At 37.3% G+C, this 22,916-nt stretch overlaps 1 protein-coding gene across 1 annotated transcript in view; it reads left to right on the forward strand.

Moving 5' to 3' along the window:
- The window catches only part of CCSER1 (coiled-coil serine rich protein 1), a gene marked incomplete at both ends in the record, with an annotated part of 646,590 nt that overhangs the window by 204,850 nt on the left and 418,824 nt on the right, over window positions 1-22,916 (forward strand). Inside the window, one exon of the mRNA XM_080638355.1 lies at window positions 335-545. Coding sequence (XP_080494481.1) covers window positions 335-545 — 211 coding nt within the window. The remainder of the gene's footprint in view (window positions 1-334; window positions 546-22,916) is intronic.

Here is a 22,916-nt window from a genome sequence, read left to right on the forward strand (position 1 = left end):
GAGTTTTTGATTTTGTTTTTAGTTTTGTTTTATAAAACTGAACTGAAAATATACCTACAGCAGTTTTGCCCATGGGATATTTTGTTTTAAGAAAATGGCTATTTTTTAAGGGTGTGAGTTAAAGCACGGTTTTCTTTCCTGTAGAAAATGGTACGCTTATAAATGCATATTTTATTGCTAGCACCATATGGCTACATATATGTTTTAAAGGCTGTTCATGCCAGCAGGCTCGAAAAGTGAAGTGTAATGTGTCTTTAAGCTCAGAAAAACTGGAAGCCAAAAATTGAGTTAGTTTTCATATTTCAGTGTTGTTCTTTGTGTTTTCTCTTGTAAGGAACCTATCTCTGAAGCTGTCAAAGGAGGTAGACCAAGGAGAAGCCCGGTATCCTCGTGTTAGTCAGCTGGCTGGCAGCCCATCTGTGGAGTGGCCTTTTACTGGTCTGGAAGAAGGTGGAGGCATTGAATCTTTGCCCTTCAGGTTGATGCTGCAAGATTGCACAGCTGTAAAGACGTTGCTTCTGAAAATGAAGAGGGTTCTTCAAGAGGTAATCACCCAATCATTTGTTAAATTAATAGCTTTCAGCATTAATGAGCTAAGCAGCAGGAAAGGATCAGGAAAGTTTATGGACTTGCTGTCTTAATATGGCTGGAATATATGGAATTGATGCAGAAGTATAAATAGTAGTGCCTCAACATGGTAGAGGTAAGAAAGCTTATAGTATAACAGAATTTAACTGATACCACCATCTTGGTGTGCTGAGTATGAAGTTTCTCTTTAGCTTTTAGCAAAAAGGGGGCAGAGGAGAAGTACTAGATCAAAATAAATTGTATTGGTTCCCTCTAGTATTTTTGAGCTTTTCAGTTTTCTCACTACAGTTGTTAATCAGTATAAAGTCTGCAATTAGTTCAGAGGAGAGATGCAAAGAAAAAGAAATGTTCTTTTAAGCTCCAGTACTGAACATAAAGATTACTAGCCTGAGTTTGCAAAATGACTGTTTAAATAGGATTTCTTAGGCCATTCTAACAATTTCGGGAGTCCTGACTAGTCCTGTCCTGCTGTGTTCTCCTGATTCCCTCATAGGCTGCAGGTATTGCTTTGAAATGTTTTTTTTACATCCAGTTCCCTTTAGCATTTTAGAAGAAATCAAATTATTACTGGGCTGGTTTGGGTTTGGTTTTTTTTTTTCTGACACTTTCCAGCTATGGAGCTTTGACGTCTTTTTTGCAAGCTTTCAGCTTCACGTTAGTGAACTGCAATGTGCATTGTCTGTGAGACCTACAAGATATATATATTTTTTTTAAGCTATGTAATTCGTAGGATTACAGAATAATGTAGGTTCAGAAGGGCCTCTTGAGGTCCAACCGCTCTGCTCAGAGCAAGGTCATCTTAGAATAGGTTACTGAAGGCCTTGTCTACTTGAGTTTTTGGTACCTTCATGGGGTTTCTGCGTCATCTCTGGATAGCAGTTCCAATATTTGACTACATCATTGTAATTTTTTTCCCTAAGATATAATCAGAATTTCCCTTGTTGCAACTTCATTGTATGATGAAGTGCTAGTCACTTAACTGAGACTTTGTGGTTTGTTTTTTTTTGTTTGGTTGTTGTTGTTGTTTGGTCTCCTGGGACATTTGGTTGTGGTTTTTTTCCTTTTTTTAATGCTTTCTTTTCAATCATCTGTATATAAATTCAACCAGTTGTTGTCCTGTCTGAGAAGGTTTGTCAAAGTTTTAGCCTTAATAGTCATCCATTAGTCCTCTTAAATAGCATATTTTTTGCTCTATGGCAAGCCATATGCCTTTCGGTTTCCTTCAGTTCACTAGCAGCTTTATGTATGCTGTTGGGCTTCTTAATGGACTTCTGCTGAAACTGAAATTGAAATCATTAATTCTCCATCAGTTCCTGCTTATGCAATGTCAGAATATAGAGTGCATTTAAAGCTTCTTTTCCACTGAAAAGGATTTGTAACTGTATTATATATGGAAATAAATAATAAGAATTGTAATATTACATGACATAGCAGTTATAACATTGAGCTGTTAACACTGAGAGCATGCTCTGTTGCTTCTAATGTGAAAAGTTCATGTCCAGTTACTAATACATCCTTATATAACTAATTTTATTTTTTATCTTAATCATTCAGTGTTTTACTTACTTCTTTCTTTGTACCATGTAATTTCCATCCTTCCATTTGACTGTAATGCAGTATAATTCTGTCCTTTCCTTTTCTTCTTGCCTTGCCTTCCTTTATGAAATCCAAATGGCCTTTTTTTAATTCTACAGGTGGATGTTACATGCAATGCACATATGTATGTGCTGTTATTTGCTTCCCTGTTTTTTGGCACCTTTGAGATGGAATATTCTAGTAGTAGTACACATTGTTCTACTATACAGCTGAAAAAACTTACATGGCTAGAATGAAATGACCAATCTGATGATTATTGAAAACTTTTACTACCTCAAATTTTTTGTATTTTGGTTTTAAGTGAGTTATTTGTATAATAGCAGGAATTGAAAAGATATGTAGAGGTCTGTATACATAAGAGTGTACTTTTTAGTAGACCTATCTGAGAAATAGCTGACATGTAGTGCAGTCTTCCAGTTATACTGATATAAGTACACATACTAATTCTTGAAACAAAAAATTAATTTTCAAGGTCATGTTAAACTACAGAGTTTTCATATCTCCATAAGGAGTTATCAAACCCTGTAAAATGTACAGTGGGCAGCAGCCATGGTGTAATTGCACACAAGTGAAAGAGCAGTAACAACAAAATATTCACAAACAATATATTCTTTAAAACACATTAAAATTTTAGGAATTATTCCAAAACCAGAATAGGATTCAAAAGACCATAAGTAGCTAGTTTGAACAGCCAAAGAGAAGATGACCTTGAAATATATTACAAATTTATATTGGAATGACACAACTTGATTGTCTTTAGAAATCCAGACTTTTATACGTTTATGTCACTTTTAAGTTATTAGCGAAGATTCCAGGAAAATATAATTCTATCAAATTGATATATTGTGTTGAAAAGTGAGATAAATAAGTCATCTAAGCATATTTGGCAGGCAGTTTCCATGGAGAAGGTACCTTACGTCCATTGTAACTGGATGTCATTTCTTCATCCAGAAATCACTTCCGCCCAAATCAATATTATAAATCACAACAGTACTGAATTAAAAGATATAAAAGAAACCCACTTTCCTTACCATGGAATGTTCCCATATTTGTAGATGTAGTGGAACATAGGCTGTGGCAGGTTTATACGGTATAGAAGTGAAATATTGTTTGGCTATAACAGTATTAAATATGTATATTTATTAAAATAACGTCACATATTTTCACACGGTTTAAAAATATACAGAGCATACAGTCTAGAAGGGGAAATATTACACGAGTTATCAGGAAAAAGCTGCAGCATTTCAGTTTCATAGCTGATGTTACCAGTAGAAGAAGAAATTACCATTGTCTACACCTCTTTATTGAAAAATAACATGTTAATTGAGTTAAAATACTAGCCCTGTTATTCAGTATAATCCTTCTATTTAAGCAGTGAGCACTGCTTCTAAGGAATAATTTAATTATGATCTTCCAAAATGTAATACTAGCTAGTAAAATATACTTCTTTTTATCATTGCACTTGCTTGTAATAGAAGAATCTAAATGGAAAAAGTGTATACAATATATTCTATACTGTGCTGCAAAGTTATATAGCTGTGAGTTTAGCTTGTTATTAGTCTTATCGTGAAAAGGGAAATTGAAGACATGGCAGTAACTTGCAAGATTGAGAATGTTATTAGGTAATGTATTTAGTAAGACTAATGAATGATCATTCAATTAAGAGAATTAATTAGGAGTTCACTTTTAGTGAAAAAGCCTTGAAAATGTTTACTAATAATTCTTTATAGCTTTGGTCATGCCAGTCTCATAAGGCAGATTGTTCCCTAATATTTTGAGAATCTCATTGAACAAAGATGAAGAGAGCCTGGAGGACCCTGACACATGAGCAAACTCAGTGATCCACTAGAAATCAATCCAAAAAGTATGTCTCATTCTATTTGGCAGCTTTTTCTGTTGGATATTCCATTCCTAACAGATAAACGGACAATAAATGGAATAATCAAGACTTGGAGACTGCAAAGTTTCATAAAAAACTTTACCAGAGATTAGCAGCACAGGCAGCCTGATGAAAGCCACTTCAACATATAAGACAATGCAAAGTGTCATATAACTTGTCTGTGATTTACAAGTAGTTCTTGGTCTTCCTTTTCTCTCCATCTCACTTATGTTTATTGAACTGTTTGGGATTTTTTTTCCTCGATGTCTTCTTGGTGTTGACCTTTTTCTCAGTAATAACTGCTCTCATTCAAAAACAAAAAAGAAAAACCCAACCAACTAAAATAAAAAAAAATATAATAAAAAAATCCCGAAATCAGGAGTGAGTTGGTTGAGGGCAGATTTGCTCTCTCCTAAGAAATTAATTTTTCACTTTCTGACTTCAGACAGGCCTTTCTGCTCTGAGCCAGTCTTAAACTCATAATCTGTGTCATCTTTCCTCCCCCATATGCCGTGCTGTGCTTTCTATGTTTTATTACATTTGTGGCCGCTAATTGATTGCTTATAGTCAATGAGCTTCTAAAATTTAGACTGCAGTTTCTTCCTCACTTATTGCTATCAACAGTCATGAATATATAATGCCTCTTTCCCAAACAATATATGGGCTTTCCTGTACTCTTCCAGATGAGACTGAAATTATTTCCATCCATTAACTTTTTTATGGTGTGAGTTATAGCTTACTGAGGCAGTGTTGAAGGCTGGCTAATTGAGAAGACATTCAACGGCTTTGCCTTTGTGGAAATCATTGGTAGAACATTTTAGGCAAAGACATATGAGGAAAACCTGTATGGTTTTGGTATTGTGCCTGGCAAAAAAAAAGGGTCTTTGTGCTGAAATAAACATAGTGGAAAAAATACAGCTATTTTAGGAAGGAATCCATTTAGTCGGTGGTGTAATGGGGTTTTGTTCAAACTTTAGATATTGAGATGGATGTCCCAGTAAAAACAAAATCTTATCCACATTTAGGCTTATTTCTACAGGTCATATTTCCCGTGTATTCTTTATGAAATATATAGGTTATCAACTGCATAATTCTACTTTCATATATTTTTATGAGGCTATTAGAAGTGACCTTACTGGTTGCTAATCTAGACAATTAAGATACGTTGCCTGTATGTTTGTGTAATTTAGAACATAAATTATTCAGTGCATGGCCATGCTTCTTTCACAGCTCTGCAAAACACCATGCAGGCTGTGAAGCTTTAGAAATTGAAGCTAATTACTACAATTAGCAATAGGGATAAGTCATTCTGGACTTATATTGCATACTGTGTTTTACTAATTAATCATTTATTTTACTGTGGGAAATTGCAGCTGTCTGTGGCTGTCATTAAAACTTAATGTGTCCAATACAGTGTTTTTAGATTACACTAGAAAAAAATGACAGTGGCCATGACGGTTGCCTGAGACTTGTGGGACAAAGTGAGACCACTCAGTCTGCAATTAGCCTGTCGGATATCACTGGCTACATTACTTCTCCCCATGCATTTTTCACCTCATCAGTAAAATATGCATAATTATAGAGTCTACTTTTATGCTGTGCTTGCAATCTACTAATGGAAAGTACTAAAAGAAAGCTACATGTTGTTTTCTGTATTTTGTAGCCTGATTGCTAAGCAATATGGAATTGGCCTTAAACTATGGTTTTTAAAGATATTAAAGCATTTTCGGTAGTTCACTATGAAATGTATTGTGTTTACTAATATTGTCTGTTAGCCACTTAGGAAGCAATTGCAAGTTTAATACCATGTAAAATACTGCAGGTTTTCTTCCTTTAAGTAACTTTGTAATTAACCACTCTAGCATTACTGATTTATTCAACAACTCTGCATTTAATGCGGTCCCTTTTATCAAGTATTTCGTGCTAGAAATTGGTAATTCCTTCATTTCATGGTGTGTTGACACCCATAAATTAAAATAATTAATAATAAAAATGTACTAGGGTTAGTAATAGTATTTAACTTTATTGAATTTAATTTCTTTTTCACTTGGAAATACAGACTGGTATGCCCTTGCCTAGCTACTTGCAAAGAGAGAGCAGAATACCCTGTTGTCACACTGCTTGTTTATTTTCTAGTAGAATATTTCAGGGTAACAGAGAATATTGGGAGCCAGTGGATATAATCAGATGTTCTTTTTGGCAGCAAAGATTTTTTATTCTAAGATTATTCATTATTAGGTATTTAATAGTGGCAAACAAACTGTGGATTCCTTTGCTCTTCAGGATCTTCATACTTTAGAGCAGGTGCTCCTGAGAGTGTGTTCATTTGCTAACACTCCATGAGTACTTGACAAGTGTGAGGTTACAGGCTGAAACTGGCACACAGCCCTGGGGTCTTGAGAAGTCACAATAATCTCAAATCACCATAAAGAACTGAAGAAATACAACTCAGTTATCAGGCCATGTCATTGCCTTCACTCAAAATAAAGTTTGTTTGCAGGCCACATTCAGAGTATTTTTGAGCCACACTTTGAAATTACCAGTCTCAAATTAATACACTTATTTTTAAATGCTAAAAAAATGAAATATTTCTCTCCTCCATTTATGTTCTGTTTGTTCTGATGGCTTAATTTTTGTAAACTACATATGTCTATGTACTTCAGCCTTACTGAAACCACCAGATCAACATGAAACATCATCCTTCCACAGCTAGAGATTAGTATTGATTTGCATGTCTACTTCATGCATTCAGAAGCCAAGGGCTTAGCTTCTTTCTTACTTCTCCTGTGGTTGCCTCAATGAAATGTTTTCATATAACAGTGTGACATGCTCCAGGTCAGCACAGATTTGCATAGCATGCTGCCCCAGCCTCCTCAAAAGCCGAGTCTTAACAGCACCTTGCAGAGAAGCATTAAAAATAGCAATTAATATGTAATGTCCCAACATCATCAGTTTTGTGCAATTGGCTACAATTAACTTGTGCCTGAAGACCATAAATTATAGCAGCTACAAAATTGGAACCATTTTCCCATTTAGTACTTCCATGGGTTTGATCAGTTGCTGCAGGTCAGTCAGCTAAGTCGCACCTGACATTCCTTGGCTGTGGAGCTGATCACACCAATTACATTTTCTGATAAATCTGCAAATACTGAAAAGTCCATTGCAAAATAATGAGCAAGCAATGGAAGAAATCCAGAATGTCTGCACAAGTCTGTAGAAGGAACTGATTATACTCAGTTGTTAGAGCTCATGAGTAATTTTGAGCTAAATGGCACATTTAGTGCAGAAGGTAGATGGAAGAGTTTGTGATAAGAAAACAAGTAATACTGCCAGATCTAACAAATTTTGCAATGAGTTATCCAGTTCTTTTAACAAAAAACAATTGGAAATAGGAGTGGGATCAAGCTGAGTGCACATCACCCAAGCTGCACAGCAGCTGAATTTCCTGCAAACTTACAGGAGTTTTAGATATGAAAATACCAACTTTTCAAATGGTTTTGTAAGTTATGAAGGAGTGTTTAGTATAAGGTTTATACCTGGTGCCACTGCCTTAAAGTCCAGTAGGTTAAAAAACCAGTTTCTCCACCTCTGAAGTTTCACAGTCCTGTATTCCTGCTATATTAAGATTTTTTCTTCCTCATGATAAGTTTCAGAGATTTTCTGACATGGAAAAATAACTGGTTAGATAAAGATAAAGCAGTTAAATAGATAGGTTTAGAAAGATAAAGCAGTAAAACTGATGATATGCAACTGTTGCCATAACTGGCTGAACAAGAAGAATAAAAATGTAATAGGTAAAAATGTACGTCTAGTATTCAGGCAGCAGAGTGCCAACCATGCATGTAGTTACCATTTCAATGTTTGTATATGATCGTGTAGATGATTTGGCAGAATTTAAATTTAATCTGTTAATTAATTATCCTTTGATGTTTGTCAGCCAGAATTTAGGAAACAAGTGCTAGTGTAGTCACAGGAGAAATTCTCGCTCTTCACAGCATGGACCTCGGCATAGCTCTGTGCTGCAGATTTATTTAATGTTTTCTCTGCACAATGCATGCCATTACTTTGTAGCCCAATATCAGAACAGTGCTGATCATTTTCCTAGTGGAAGAAAGAAAAGATAAGAAAGCTGTTGATATAACATGCTTACATAAATTCATGATTTTTGCCAAAATAATAGTGCTGATGTTGTGCAGTCTGGCTCCACTTCAATTCATGATGTGTGTTTTCTTCAGAAAAGGAAATGGATTTTTTTTTAAAAAGGATTTAGAAACTACACATCAGGGACATATCCTCCACCTGGCTTTGTAATTGTCCAGAGCCAGTTGGTAGGCACATGTATTTTTTATGAAGAAGCGGTGTATATAAAGAAATATTGCATATGTCCAACAATCTGTATATCTTTCCTTTATATACCTTACTAATATAAATACAGCAGTTCTTTACCTTTGGTCAGAGCCTCAGCTGGGTGTGAAATAACAGGTTCTTTTAATCCAGCTGGTACTTGGTGCCTTCTCAGAAAGCTGCTCTATCTTAATTTCTCCTTAGGTTTTCACATTCACAGTGAGTTTCCCTTACAGAGACAGTAATTGTCCATATGATTAAGAGCTCATGGATTCAAAATGCAAGGTTAGCTCATGCCTAGGATTTTGTGGGGTTTTTTTGGGTTTTTTTGGTGGTTTTTTTTGGTTTTGTTTTTTTTTTTTTTTTGTTTGTTTGTTTTTTGTTTTTGTTTTTGTTTTTATTATTTTAATTTAAATTAAAAACTCCCCTCAGTTTTCACTCCTGGACTCAGTAAATAATTTTGGGAAGTTGTCAGGTAGAAGCAATATCCTTATTTACAAGCTTGAAAGAGAGGATTCTCTTTTTATCAACAGTTCTTATGTCAAATCTGTGTGAAGGTAATCTTAATAGGAACAAAGATATGTGCAGAAATAACTGACGCTGCCTCAGTGGAAACTGAGCATGTGATAAAGAAGCTAAGCAAGAATATAGTTTGACAACTTACCTCCTTTAAGCAGGGTAGAACTAGAATGAAAGGCTAGGTTTCTATTACTTGCCATCCCATGCAACATCTCTTCTAAAAATAGTTCTTCACTTTTGATTTAAACTACATTATAAATTTAGATCAGTGATGAAATAAATGCTTGGATCTCCAGTGTATAGCCATGTCAGCCCGTCTCACCTATGTAAGACCTTTGCTGCTGTTCTGGCAATTGCATAGAGAAAGCAAGCAGTGTTTATGTTACTCCTTTTACTATAAGAATGAGCTTTTCTTTTGATCTCCAGTCCCCTACCCCACTATTCTTCTGCCTGCACTTTGTGATGCAGTTTTGGATCAGATGGTGTCTCAAATTTGTATTCCTAGTCTACCTGATACTTAGTTTCTCACTGCCATGGATTGATGATTGCTTTCAAAATAAGACTATATGGTGCATGTAGAGAGAGACAGTTTATTGTGTCTGTTTCATAAATTAAAGAATAACTTTTTTATAGATTAAAAATAATCTAGAATCTTTTCTAGGTTATGGATTTTTTCTTCAATAGATTAAAAATAACCACTTAGCATCTAAGCAAATCAGAGTTATCAACTATTCGGTCCCACTCCTTTGAGACCTCTCCTGATTTGCCTCACCAGAAAGGAGAACTTTGTACTTGTTTTGTGTAGGCTACGTTGACATTTAAAAGGTTGTTAGTTCTTTTGGAGTACTCCAACTCAACACTCAAGGTAAAGTTTAAGGTAAGCCAGGATAAAAATATTGCTAATCATAATGACCTTTGTAAAATCAGTCAACTCTCTTAAGTATATGATAATGAGTTCTTTTTCTCATTAAAGATCTCTTTCAAAGCTCATTGTGTCAGTGGAGATCTCTGCAGTGATGTTGGTGAGCTTTGGATAACTCCCTGAATGAATGAGACAGTGACATCGAAATGAATTTGTATTCATAGTTTCTATTAGTATGTGGTTGTCATTGTAATTTGCATTCTGGTGGTGACTTGACTGCCTTTTTTCATTGCAATTGTGTGTACGTATCTGTGGGTAAAATGTGGGTATATTGCTATAAATTACTTACATATTTTTACAATACATCAGTTAGGAAGATACATCTGGCTTTGTAAGATGCACATGAGCAAACAAGTCTTACAGATGTACCTAAAATAAGTCCAGTTTCTAGCTAATTACATGTTTGGTGGCATTGAATTTGCTGCTGTAACCTGAAACCATACTATAAACCTGTAATATGATTCCAAATAGAAAGTCTTCTTAAAATCTGTGTTTCTTAGACTGCTGTTTAGGTACTGATCTTTTGTACCCTGTATTATTACATGTCATTGGACTGTTATTTCACAACTGATTTTTCTAATGAATATTAACATCTTTATCTTTCTTTTGACTTTATGATTAACTCCTTCTTAGTTGTGTTTTTTCTTATTGATTGCCATTATGTTTTTTCAATACACTTCATAAGTGTATTTTGTCTTGCACTTCTGTAGGCTCTGTTTTACCATTTATGTAGTTTGCTCATACAATACGATATCTGAGTTTTGGCTTGTTTATATACCAATATAATAGACTTTTTTTCCCCACAACTTTAGTATCTTTGTGTTTATCTCACGGTTCTGGCATGTTTTGACAGCTTCTTGATCAATTTATTAGGAAAGTTGGATCAAAATATAATTGTTTGCTATTTATATCTCAGCTTTTCTGGAAATATAATTAGGTAATATTATTTGGATGAATTATTTTCTGGTATTCTAGTCACTTTAGGACTTGCATTACATGCAATTTAATTAGCTAGAATTAGGAAGAATTAGTATGCAATAGTATATTAGTATTAGAGTTAGCATTGATAATATTATCATTATTTTGATATTTATTATCTAATACATATTCTTATTTTGATAATTGTATCATGTACATTGTATTATACATTATATTTATTATATATAATTAGTTAAAGGTATTGATATTTCCATCTGAATGCTGTAAGGGGTCTTAAGAATAATTTTTTATTATCTTAACAGCATTTAAAGATAACAAAAAAAAAATTAGTTGTGCAAACGCTAAGTTTCCATCGTACCCTCAGGCAAACTTGGAGGAACTGAGATTTTGTTAGTTTGACAGAGTATCTTATGAAATATATTTCCATCATGGCTGAAAGAAGGCACCATGAGACGTAGTATGGTGGCAGAATCACCCCAGGCCTTCAAATCCAGTGCATTGTTCACATTTGTTTGTGTAATAGGATCAGGCTGTATATAGGTATATAGTTAGTCTTCAAGAGCATATTATTTTTGTGCTGAATTTTATCTTTTAAAATGTCATTTAGTTTTGTCTGTGCCATGGTTAAAATTTAGAACTTCCTTTTTTTTATGTAGTAAAGGTAAAAATGAGCCTTTTTGGCATGCTGAGAACTGAAATATCTGTTCTTCTGGAGCTGCTTCAATGTATCAGAATAATCAAAATTTATATAGTCATAAACTAATTTTTCACTCATATCTTCTTTTTGGGAAATGCAATGCCCAAAATAGAGCAGTGATAGCTCTATTCATATGTGTCATGCAGGAAGGCATTCTGTGCAAGTCACACCAAAAAAATCCCATCATTGCATCCATCTTGGTTTTAATCTTAAATTGCAATTTCTTGCCCTGATCTGGAATGTAGTTGCACAAACAAGAGGGCATGAAGCAAAGACACAAAAATAGGAATAGGAGAAAAGTCGTGAAATATGAACTAAATGTGCACAGTAGAAATGCTTCACTGAAAGGGCCGTTCTTTGTGCTAGTCTGGCAGCCTGACAGGTCTGCTTCTGCATCTGGTATTGCTGAAGCAAGTAATTTATCCTGACAGTAATTTTGCCAGTGCTGCAAGAATCTTATTTCACTGAGATTAACACCTTCTCCCTTGTTTTGAAGAACAAATATGCTTTATTTCTTGTTTGTGGATCTTCTTGTTGTCTGTCTTACTGGCCTTGCTGTTGTTTGCATGCGTATGATTTAGCAAGCATTTTTCATGACCTCCAGAAATAAGATCTGGAAACTGAGCTTTTTAGCTTTCTTAACTCTTTTTGCTTGTTTGTTTGGTTGGTTAGTTTGTTTGTTAGGGTTTTTGTGGTTTTTTTTCACAAGGCAGCATTGCATCATGTTAGGGCTGGGCCTCTGGTCTGCTGCCCCAATTCTGCTAATGTTCAAAGTTTTATTGCTTCAGCATACAAAGAACTAAGGGTTTTTTTTGCTTTAATACTGTCTCCTGTTGTAAGACTGAGATCCAATCACAAGAGAAAGCAAGAAGGCAAAGGCTTGGGGTAGCCATTATTCCAGACAGCTTTTGGAGTAATAACATAAAGTATTCATATACTGTCAGCTGAAATTCTCAAGTTGTCCTTTAAGTATGATTTGGCCTATGACATCATTTGGGCTGTTCTTGTTCATCCCCACTGTGGTAACAAGTTGACTCACCTGTTTTGAAGGAAAAAAAAATCTTCGGAGTGAATAAAAGGAAAATTATGATGTGTTTATAATTATATATCATACAGGATTTATTCTGTAGGAGGAGTGTTGGTAGTGGGATTGTGAGAATTAACTTAAAAGGTGTGGGTTTTTTCTTCCTGTATTAGGTTTTAAAGCAGAGCTTTGTTTAGTAGGGTTTCTGCCCAGCAGAACACATTAATAGCTTGTAACCCTGGTAGTTAAGAGAGGGAATTGTGTACTTCTGGATCCCAGCGAAGACGCTGCTTGTACTAAAGCACAGTGTTCAGTTTCATGTCATGATTGACGAAGTACAGCTGAAATTAAAACAATGACATAAATGAAAACTGGGCTAAATTTTTAAGTAAACTCACGCACAAACTGTAATTTGTGTGTTTTTCTGATTTTCATGTGGATTCATTCCAACATTTCTTAATTTTCACTGAAAACAACAAATCTGAAATCTGCCATTCTTCTTCATTTCAAATACTAGTTTGCTTCATATCATGGTCTTACAGCATAAGCAATCAAATAATGACTAGTGGGTTTTAATGTGAATGCCTGAATTCATGTTTTCTACTTGAGTCCAGCACACAGCAGCTCAGTTGCAGATTGCTCATGATGTATAGGGCTTCATGAAACAGATGAAGTCAATCTGGCAACTTCAGTTTGCATTTAGCTTCTTTTCTGCTAAACATTTCTTTCATCACCCCCAATTTTATTTTTATTTTTTTACAAAAAAAGCACTGAAGACCTAGTTTAAGTAGTTTTCACATAAGAGGCCTCTGTAGGCACAAGAAGCTTCTGTGTCTCTGTGCAGCACAGATGTGCTATGTTTATAGCTCCGTTATTTCACATACTAACAGGGAATAGTGCAGTCATCAGTTTTAGTTTAAAAGTCTGCCTATTGCAGTTGTTTTGTCATTGACTAAGACCATGAAAACATCCTTGGCTGTGAAAAGTAAAAAGCTTTGGTTTTGCTGTTGTCATTTGATTGATTATAGCAGAGAAGTGGTTCAGTACAAGTTAGCACAGGTTAATTCTATTTACAAAATCAATCTTTACCTATAACTACAATAGGCATTGGCATGATTTAATGCAATTTTAAGACTTTCTCAAGCAAAAACAATTTCAGAAGCTAGATGTTTGCAAAGGTAATTTCACAATGATTTTCATGAATGGCAGTGTGGCTTTTGCTTGTACTTCCATTGCATATGGATGATGCTGTTCTTGATCTACATTTGTCATCTGTGCTTTAAACTTTCCTTTCTCTCTTCCCCCTGCCCATGAATGCTCCTAGATGTTGTGAATGTTTGTGAATATTTTGTGAACAGTGCAAGATACAAATGTTTTCCTCTATCCAGAAGTAAATTAATTCATAGTACATTTCTGCTACGATGCATCACTGACCTCTTGCTCTGTGTATGCATAAAAGTTTTTGTAATATCCATCTTTTTCAGTGATCATCTGATATATAAAAGGTCGGTTCAAGTGTTTCCATTAACCACAATAAGTGCCAGTTGAAAGGAGACTCCAAAAGAGTCTTTCCATCTCCTTTGAAATAAATTTTACAGCGTTTCATATACAATCATAAGCCTTTGTTAAGTTATTGTTTGGGGTTTTCTTTATCTTCTAAAAATTAATAGATTACTATAGAATTTTGTAGGACTCTTTTAAGTCCTACAAAATGTTAAAAAATATAACATTTTCTGTGGAACCCTCTACATTGGCTTTATTGTGTTTTCACCTTCATTGTTAAAAGACAGTTAAACAGATCAATCACTAAGGTCATACAGCTCTGTGTTTAGGGCACACACACGCTTTCATGCCTAACAATACCATACTCTGTAAAATCATTGAAGTTTTTAGGTTTTGCAAGCCATGTTGCCAAAATGTTCATATAGTTTTGTGTGCAAATGGCCATGTTGATTGCTTTTCAAGACAAAACTGAAGTGATTTGAAATGCATGCACTTCAAGAGTGAGTTTTGGGAGTAGAAAGAAGGTTGTCTTTAATTCCAGGAAAAGTGAGACAAAAACAGGTATATATATATTCTGAATTAATATATAGCTTCAAAAGAAATTATACCTTTAGGTCCAATCTTCAGGAATTACAGTATTACCTGAAAAATCTGCTGGTTTTTTATTTGTCTTTGTGTACTTTTAGGGTTTTTTAATAGAGTGTTCTTAATCAGATGCTGATCATAAGAAGCAATAGACCTTAGGAATAAAAGGCAATCACAGCGTTGGGAAGAAAGAAGAAAATTTATAGCATGCCGAGAACAAAAGCCTTTGCAGATTACCTGAGATTACCTCTGAGCTAATTTCTTGGTGAAATAGAGTGGGTTTTGTATGAAGTTTGGTGGGAGAGGAACAAATTGTGTAAAACTTCCAAGAGACATTTTTAAGTAAACAGTTTTATATTCTTAGTAGCTGTTAAACTATGTCCACTGTTAAATGCCTTCAGGGAGCTGAAGCAGGTTTTTTTGAAACAATATACAGAATAGCAACAGTTTGGTGATTTATTCTGCTGAGCTACTGCTGCTTTCTGTTTCAAAACTTTTAGCAAATATTTCCTGTAGTCTTAGCTTTTCATTCTGAGAAAGATGATAGAAATCCAGGAGATTTTCTTTCAGATAAAATAGATTTTTCGGCGGATGAATTGGGATAGCATCAGTCTTTCAGCATGTGTCAACATAAGGAGCAGCTGGTAACTGCTCTTAGAGGAAATCCGAGGACAAAATGATGCTTAATTTTCTGCCTTGCTCTTCGTTTGGGCAAGGGAAGATGAGGAAACAAAAGGAAACTAATAAGGTGCTTCAAAGAGGAAATCTCATTTCCTGCCTTATGGCTGTTCTGCTGCACTGACAGCAAGTCAGGAAAACTAAACCTCTGCCTTCTCTTGATGTGCAGTTTCAGCACGTCTGTTGCAGGAAGGGAGAATCCACTGGGCAGACACCAAGGGAGTCATTAGACCAGAGCAATTTCTGGGTAGGACAAATAAGGTTAAAGGAAGAAGTAATTCATTCTACGTGGCTGGGAGCAGCACACCAGCAAATTCTGACCTCCTTCTCTGCTTCCCATGTACTAAAAAAGCCTTTCTATATTTTCAAATTAGTCAACATTTCCTAGCTTGTGCAAACACATAGAACAAGAATGACTGCTTTTTTGAATTTACCTTTGAATGTGTAATATAAATATGCCTGTGTGCTTTACAGTGCCTCTGTGAATGATCTTGTATTTGTCACATGCAGGTTTACCATTAAATATTGAAGAATACTTGAACTATAACAGGCAACTAACTAGTCATTTCTTCCTACAAGGAGGGCTAGTGTTTATGAGCCACTTACTCCCCAGTTGTATTGTCAAAGGATAAGCCTTTTCAAGTTTCTGCCTGATGATCACACAAATGTTTTCTGGTACTTCAAATTGCATTTGCAGATTGCAGAACCAAGCAAGTCTCACAGCATGACAGACTGAACTCTAAACACCATTGCTAAACATAAGAGGAAGATGAAGTTATCCTTTTAAAGATTTCTGTCAGTCATTATATATGACAGCAAGCTTCAACTTTAAATTCGAACTTAATGGAATAAAAATAAAACTGAATATAGTGAAACTCTACATGGAATACTACCTTTTAAAAGTTACAAGAAAAAAACTCAAGAGGTGGCAAAATATATAATTTTCAGTCTGGAAAAAGATTGATAGCCTTAAAATGTGTCCTTTAATGCCAAAAATAATCTTTATGCTAATGGATATTTCTTATAATATTGCCTAAAGGTAATTAGAAATCATGAAAGAGGGCAGGAAATCTTCACATTAATAAAGTAGTACAGTGAGGGAGGAAAGAATAGCTAATGTGTACTGCTGTCTGGCAGACAATATGAAAATTATTGAAAGGATATTTAATTTTGATACTAAATCAAAATTGTGGTTGGAAATGGAAGACAAACCTTTTATTCCTTCCTGTGATATGTTTTTTATAGTATGTTCAAGAATAGTAATGCTATTCTTATAGCTGCTTCCGTCACTGAGAAGAGTCTCCCAAAGATAGACATTTGGGTTTGGTTTTGAATATGATACACAGTACTGTCCATTTATTAGAGAGAATTGAAAGGAAAATACCCAAGTATGTGTGGAGAAAGAAAATGTTATAGCACTTGATAGGAGTGGTGAAGTGTGGGAAACATAAAATCAAATATATTCATCAATATCAGACTCTAAAGAATAAGCACTTCCTGGAGCAGTTTGCAAATATGCATGTGGGAAGGAATTGAGAATACAAGAACTGAGATTTTATTTTTTTCTTAAGCAGTATGAAGGTATAATAGGAGTGGTGGAACCATTTGTTTGTATTCAGACATATGCCCTGAATTCTGGGAAACACAATGTTAGGGGTAGTGGTGTGTCCTCCACCTTTCTCGTGTTATTTCTGTAAGTAAAAAATAACATAGGATTGAGTGACAATGGCATTTTGAGTTCATCTGTCTGTGAGAAACCTTACTAGTGCCACTTTCAGTCTGTAATCCTGCTGGAACTCTGACAGGTTTGAATGGAACTGGTTTGCTATAACCAAGAATATATAAACTTGAACAAACACCATGGTTGTTCAGCCACCTTCGATTACTTCTGGAAATCCAGAGCTTCCACTGGCTTCTGGAGCATAATGTGGAGCAGCACGTATGTGTATATGAATTGAAGGGGAACTGAGAGTGAGATGAGAATTTGTGCTTTATTTTCATAATTCCATACACAGCAAGAAGTAAAAAATGAAAAGATGAAGACAAAGGCATGATGAATAATGCAATACAAGCCTTAGTAAGGATTATTCTTTTTGATTAGCTATTCTTGAGGTTTCTCTTGAAGGTTGGCAGTGTCATAGTTTCATGTGGTTCTAGTTTTGATGAGAGCTTGCAAGGTACACCTCCTGAGGTGGCAAAACCTCACGCTGGGTTAAGAGTGTTTTAGGGGAAGAAGCCTTTCTCCCTACAGTTCTTCCAGAATTTTGCCTTAACAAATTGTACTCTTTGAAGTTATGTACACTAGCAAGGCATAGACTAAATATTTTTGAATATTGAAAGGGCTTGATTCAGTTCCTTTACTATTGATGTTGAGTGCCATTTAGTGTGCCTTGCGGTAATCTCTTCTAGCTTCTAGCTTCAGACCTTGAAGAGCTTGGGTCTCCTGTAGGTCTCACATCATATCTGGTGGCCTGTGTCTATGACTTAAATACCTTAGGATATCTCAGAGCTACTTATGTTTAGGCAAGTGAACTCCTTCCAGGATGTCAAATCAGAAACCAAACAGGCCAAGGTAACTGCAACCTACTGTGTTTGAATTTTTATAGCACGGTAGAGAAACACAGAATATAAAAGTGGAGTAAAGTTAGTTTGCTCTAAATGTGTGTGATGTGGTAGGTCTATTCCCACGAAAGAGCCCTACATGGAGATATGTATTCTATTTCCTGTGTTAAAAAAAAGAAACAGAAAATTATTTTCCCTTATGCTACTTTAATTGTTGCAGCCTTTCTTTTTTAAGGAAAAGATCTTGGAACAGGAATTAAAAAAAAAACCCAAAACCCAAACAAACAAAAAACCAATAAAACAACACAAACCAAAAACCACAAGCAAAAAAATTTAATCCAGCTTATGTGAAAGCCTCCTTACCTTTTAGAAAAGAAAACCTAAATTTCAATTTTTCAGCATAGTTAAGCATGCAGTAAAATAATGCAGTTACAAGATTTAATGGCAGCCCACACAGCTTGGCTATATCTTTCAGAAGAAACTTTTCATGTGAGGCAAGAATGACACTAAAATAGTACATCTAACAGTACCATCAGTGCTTTTCTGCAAGGTTTAATCTCTGAAATTGTGGGCTGTTGCTTTTGAAGCTCAAATTTCAGCTACAGTGTATATGAGATCTAGTGAGCTGTTTGATTTCATTACAAGACATAGGTCTGCTGCATTTCTCTGACTGCACAATCCACCTGCCTTTGCAGGGAGCATTCCTGCGGGAATCAGTGTTCATACAATGATGAAAAATTAAACCTTCCATTTGATGCTCCTTTTATTGAGATTTACAGGAGGATGTTGAAATACTTCCTAACAGTCAGCTGAAGTAAAGTATTATTCATCAGTGAAGGTATAATGATTATGTGAATACATATTTATCTCTTTATCTGGTGACAAGCTCCAGTGAAGCTCGGAGCATTCCTCGTGGTTACCCGAGGAGTGTTATTACATTTCCTGTTAGACTTTGATGCTATTTTTTTGTCTAACACTTGTTTTTATCAGTTTCTCTGTATGACAAATGAGGAGCACTACTCTTAGCAAGTTAATCCTGTTTTCTGTGTAGGAGATGTAACCTCCTCAGAGCAGCTCTCTACACACTAAAAAAATACAAAGCTCTCTAAAAGAACTGTCAACACCGAACTGGGAAGTGCAGTGGCTGCAGCTTGTGTACATGAAATGGATCTTGTTTTAAACTTGAAGTAGCTTGTAATGTAGCTGCCACACCATTAAGCACAATGTGAGCTTCAAAAGCTGCTGGAGACTTTGAATAGGCTTTAAAGGCAGCCTTAGCACCGATGTGGAATTCAAGCTGCTCCAACCTCCTTGCTGGCAGTGCCCAGATTAGCTCATTGAATGCTGGGGGTGGAGGTGTGCTATTGAGCAACTGGGATTTCAGTACAGTCTTCCCTATGGCTTCAATGCTATATTGGCTTAAGTAACCTCCCTTTTCATTTTTGGAAAGAAATATGAAAACGAATTATACAAACTCATCGGAGTTGTTTCAGTTCTGTTATTTTTATCCGTGTTGAACAGTGTTACTCGCAATGCAGCTGGTGTTCCTCACCTCACGTTGGTCTGTGTTTCTGCAGAGCTCTGGCAATGTATGTTGCTGATTCCTCCTCTCCAAACTTTTATTTTTTTTTTTTAAAGAACATTAAGCCTACTAAATTTTACTTTGGATAGACTGCTATTAACAATTTTCTATGCATTGGTACTAAGATCATTTTAATGTTCCTGTTCATAAACTCTTTAGCCTCTAAAGCTATTAATTCCATAATGGGTAAACTGCCTCATCATTTCTTTCTGAAGCAAGGCAACAATGTTGTCCCAGCTGTGTGATCTTTTCAGGATATTCCCAAGGGAAGGGGAAAAAAATTATAAAGCAAAAAGGTCAAAAACCCTCCAGGATTTCCCACTGCAATTACATTCATCATAGGCAGCTCTCTGGTGGCCTCTTGGCTTCACTAATTGCCTGTAGTGCAAAGTAATTTTATGTCTGAAATAGCTTATATGCCTCTAGCTTGAGTGAAGGCCAGAAATCAGGCCAAAAATTATAACTGATAAATCATCACAAAATTCAAGCTAGTGAAGAAGTAAATTGGCTTGTCCCATTAGCTGCCTGTCACATCTGAATCTCCTGTCTTTCTTCTATTTTTTTAACATGAGTTAGTGGTTTTAAACCAACCAGTTGGCATTCTGCAAAGGCACATATTTTCCCAGCTGCTGTTTGCGAGCTGGGATGCGTTCGTGTTTCTGAGTGCTGGTACCATTCAGTGGCCCAACTCTTGGGTACATGAACATCTGTGTGGCATACCTTCACCACTAGGTTCTGCACCCGGGCAGCGATATCTTGCCACAGTGCAGCAGCCCAGATGGGTTTACCTCTGCGTTGCCAGTTGCTCTGCTTCCATTGCTGGAACCACCCCCACAGGGCATTTGCCACCATCCATGAGTCAGTATAGAGATAAAGTACTGGCCACTTTTCTCGTTCAGCAATGTCCAGGGCCAGCTGGACGGCTTTCACCTCGGCAAACTGACTCGATTCACCCTCTCCTTCAGCAGTTTCTGCAACTTGTCGTTGAGGACTCCATACGGCTGCCTTCCATCTCCGATGCTTTCCCACAATACGGCAGGACCCATCAGTAAACAAGGCATACTGCTTTTCACTTTCTGATAGTTTATTATATGGTGGGGCCTCTTCAGCACGCATCACCTCCTCCTCTGGTGACATTCCAAAATCTTTGCCCTCTGGCCAGTCCATGATGACTTCTAGAATGCCTGGACGACTGGGATTTCCTATTTGAGCTTGTTGTGTAATTAGTGCAGCCCATTTACTCCATGTCGCATCTGTTGCATGATGTGTAGAGGAGACCCTGCCTTTGAACATCCAGCCCAGCACGGGCAACCGGGGTGCCAGGAGGAGCTGTGCTTCAGTGCCAATCACCTCCGAAGCAGCTCGAACCCCTTCATAGGCTGCCAGTATCTCTTTCTCAGTTGGGGTATAGCTGGCCTCAGATCCTTTGTATCCCCGACTCCAAAAGCCGAGGGGTCGACCTCGAGTCTCCCCTGGAGCTTTCTGCCAGAGGCTCCAGGTAGGACCATTCTCCCCGGCTGCGGTGTACAGTACATTTTTTACATCTGGCCCAATTCGAACTGGTCCAAGGGCCACTGCATGAACTATCTCACGTTTAATTTGCTCAAAGGCTTGTTGTTGCTCAGGGCCCCATTTAAAATCGTTCTTCTTCCGGGTCACATGATAGAGAGGGCTTACAATCGAACTGTAATTTGGGATGTGCATTCTCCAGAACCCCACAGCACCCAAGAAAGCTTGTGTTTCTTTCTTATTAGTTGGTGGAGACATTGCTGTTATTTTGTTGATCACATCTGTGGGGATCTGGCGACGTCCATCTTGCCATTTTATTCCCAAAAATTGAATCTCCTGTGCAGGTCCCTTGACCTTACTCCATTTTATGGCAAAACCAGCTTTCAGCAGGATTTGAATTATTTCCCTCCCTTTCTCAAAGACTTCTTCCGCTGTATCACCCCACACAATAATGTCATCAATGTACTGCAGGTGTTCTGGAGCTTGCCCCTGTTCCAGTGCATTCTGGATCAGTCCATGGCAGATGGTAGGGCTGTGTTTCCACCCCTGGGGCAGTTGGTTCCAAGTGTACTGGACGCCCCTCCAAGTAAAAGCAAACTGTGGCCTGCACTCTGCTGCCAAAGGAATTGAGAAGAATGCATTGGCAATATCAATCGTGGCATACCACTTGGCTGCCTTTGACTCCAGTTCATACTGAAGTTCCAGCATGTCCGGTACGGCAACACTCCGATGGTGTGACTTCATGCAGGCCATGATAGTCTTCTGTTAGTCTCCACTCTCCATTAGACTTTCGCACTAGCCATATGGGGCTATTAAAGGGTGAGCAGGTCCTACTGATCACTCCTTGACTCTCCAGTCTACGGATCAGCTTATGGATGGGAATCAGGGAGTCTCGGTTGGTGCGATACTGCCGCCGGTGCACTGTTGCGGTCGCGATTGGCACTTGTTGTTCTTCGACCTTCAGCAACCCCACAACAGAAGGATCCTCTGAGAAACCAGGCAAGGTGGACAGCTGCTCAATTTCCTCAGTCTCCAGAGCAGCAATACCAAAAGCGCATCAGTACCCTTTTGGGTCTTTGAAGTACCCTCTCCTGAGGTAGTCTATGCCAAGGTTGCATGGACCAGTCACAATGGGGTGCTTTTGCCATTTCCTTCCAGTCAGGCTGATCTCAGCCTCCAGTACAGTCAACTCTTGGGATCCTCCTGACACTCCAGAAACATAGCTGGGTTCCACCCCTTGACAGCTTGATGGCATCAGGGTACACTGTGCACCAGTATCTACGAGAGCTTTATACTTCTGCGGGACTGATGTGCCAGGCCATCTGATCCACACAGTCCAGTAAATCCGATCATCCCCTACCTCCACCTGGTTGGAGGCAGGGCCTCTCTAATAGTCATCACATTGGTCACTTATGTCTTGTTGACAGGGATTAGTCTTTATCACAGGGAGCTGGAGTAAAATCAGCTCTTCCGCTCCATCTGGGAACCTGCTCACCAGAGGCTGAAGCCGCAGCTCTCATGGGATGATTAGTCTTGACCCTTGTTCCTATTTTCAATTCACGCACCTGTTCCTCCAAAGCTGAAGTAGGTTTTCCATCCCACTTCCTCATAGAATCATAGAATAGTTAGGGTTGGAAAGGACCTTAAGATCATCTAGTTCCAACCCTCCTGCCATGGGCAGGGACACCCCACACTAAACCATGCACCCAATGCCTCATCCAACCTGGCCTTGAACACTGCCAAGGATGAAGCACTCACAGCTTCCCTGGGCAGCCCATTCCAGTGCCTCACCACCCTAAGAGTAAAGAATTCCTTCCTTATATCCAGTCTAAACTTCCCCTGTTTAAGTTTGAACCCATTACCCCTTGTCCTGTCACTGCAGTCCCTGATGAATAGTCCCTCCCCAGCATCCTTGTAGGCCCCCTTCAGATACTGGAAGGCTGCTGTGATGTCTCCACGCAGCCTTCTCTTCTCCAGGCTGAACAGCTC

The sequence above is a fragment of the Psittacula echo genome (genome assembly GCF_963264785.1).
Source record: "Psittacula echo genome assembly, chromosome: 1".
Lineage (NCBI taxonomy): Eukaryota > Metazoa > Chordata > Aves > Psittaciformes > Psittacidae > Psittacula > Psittacula echo.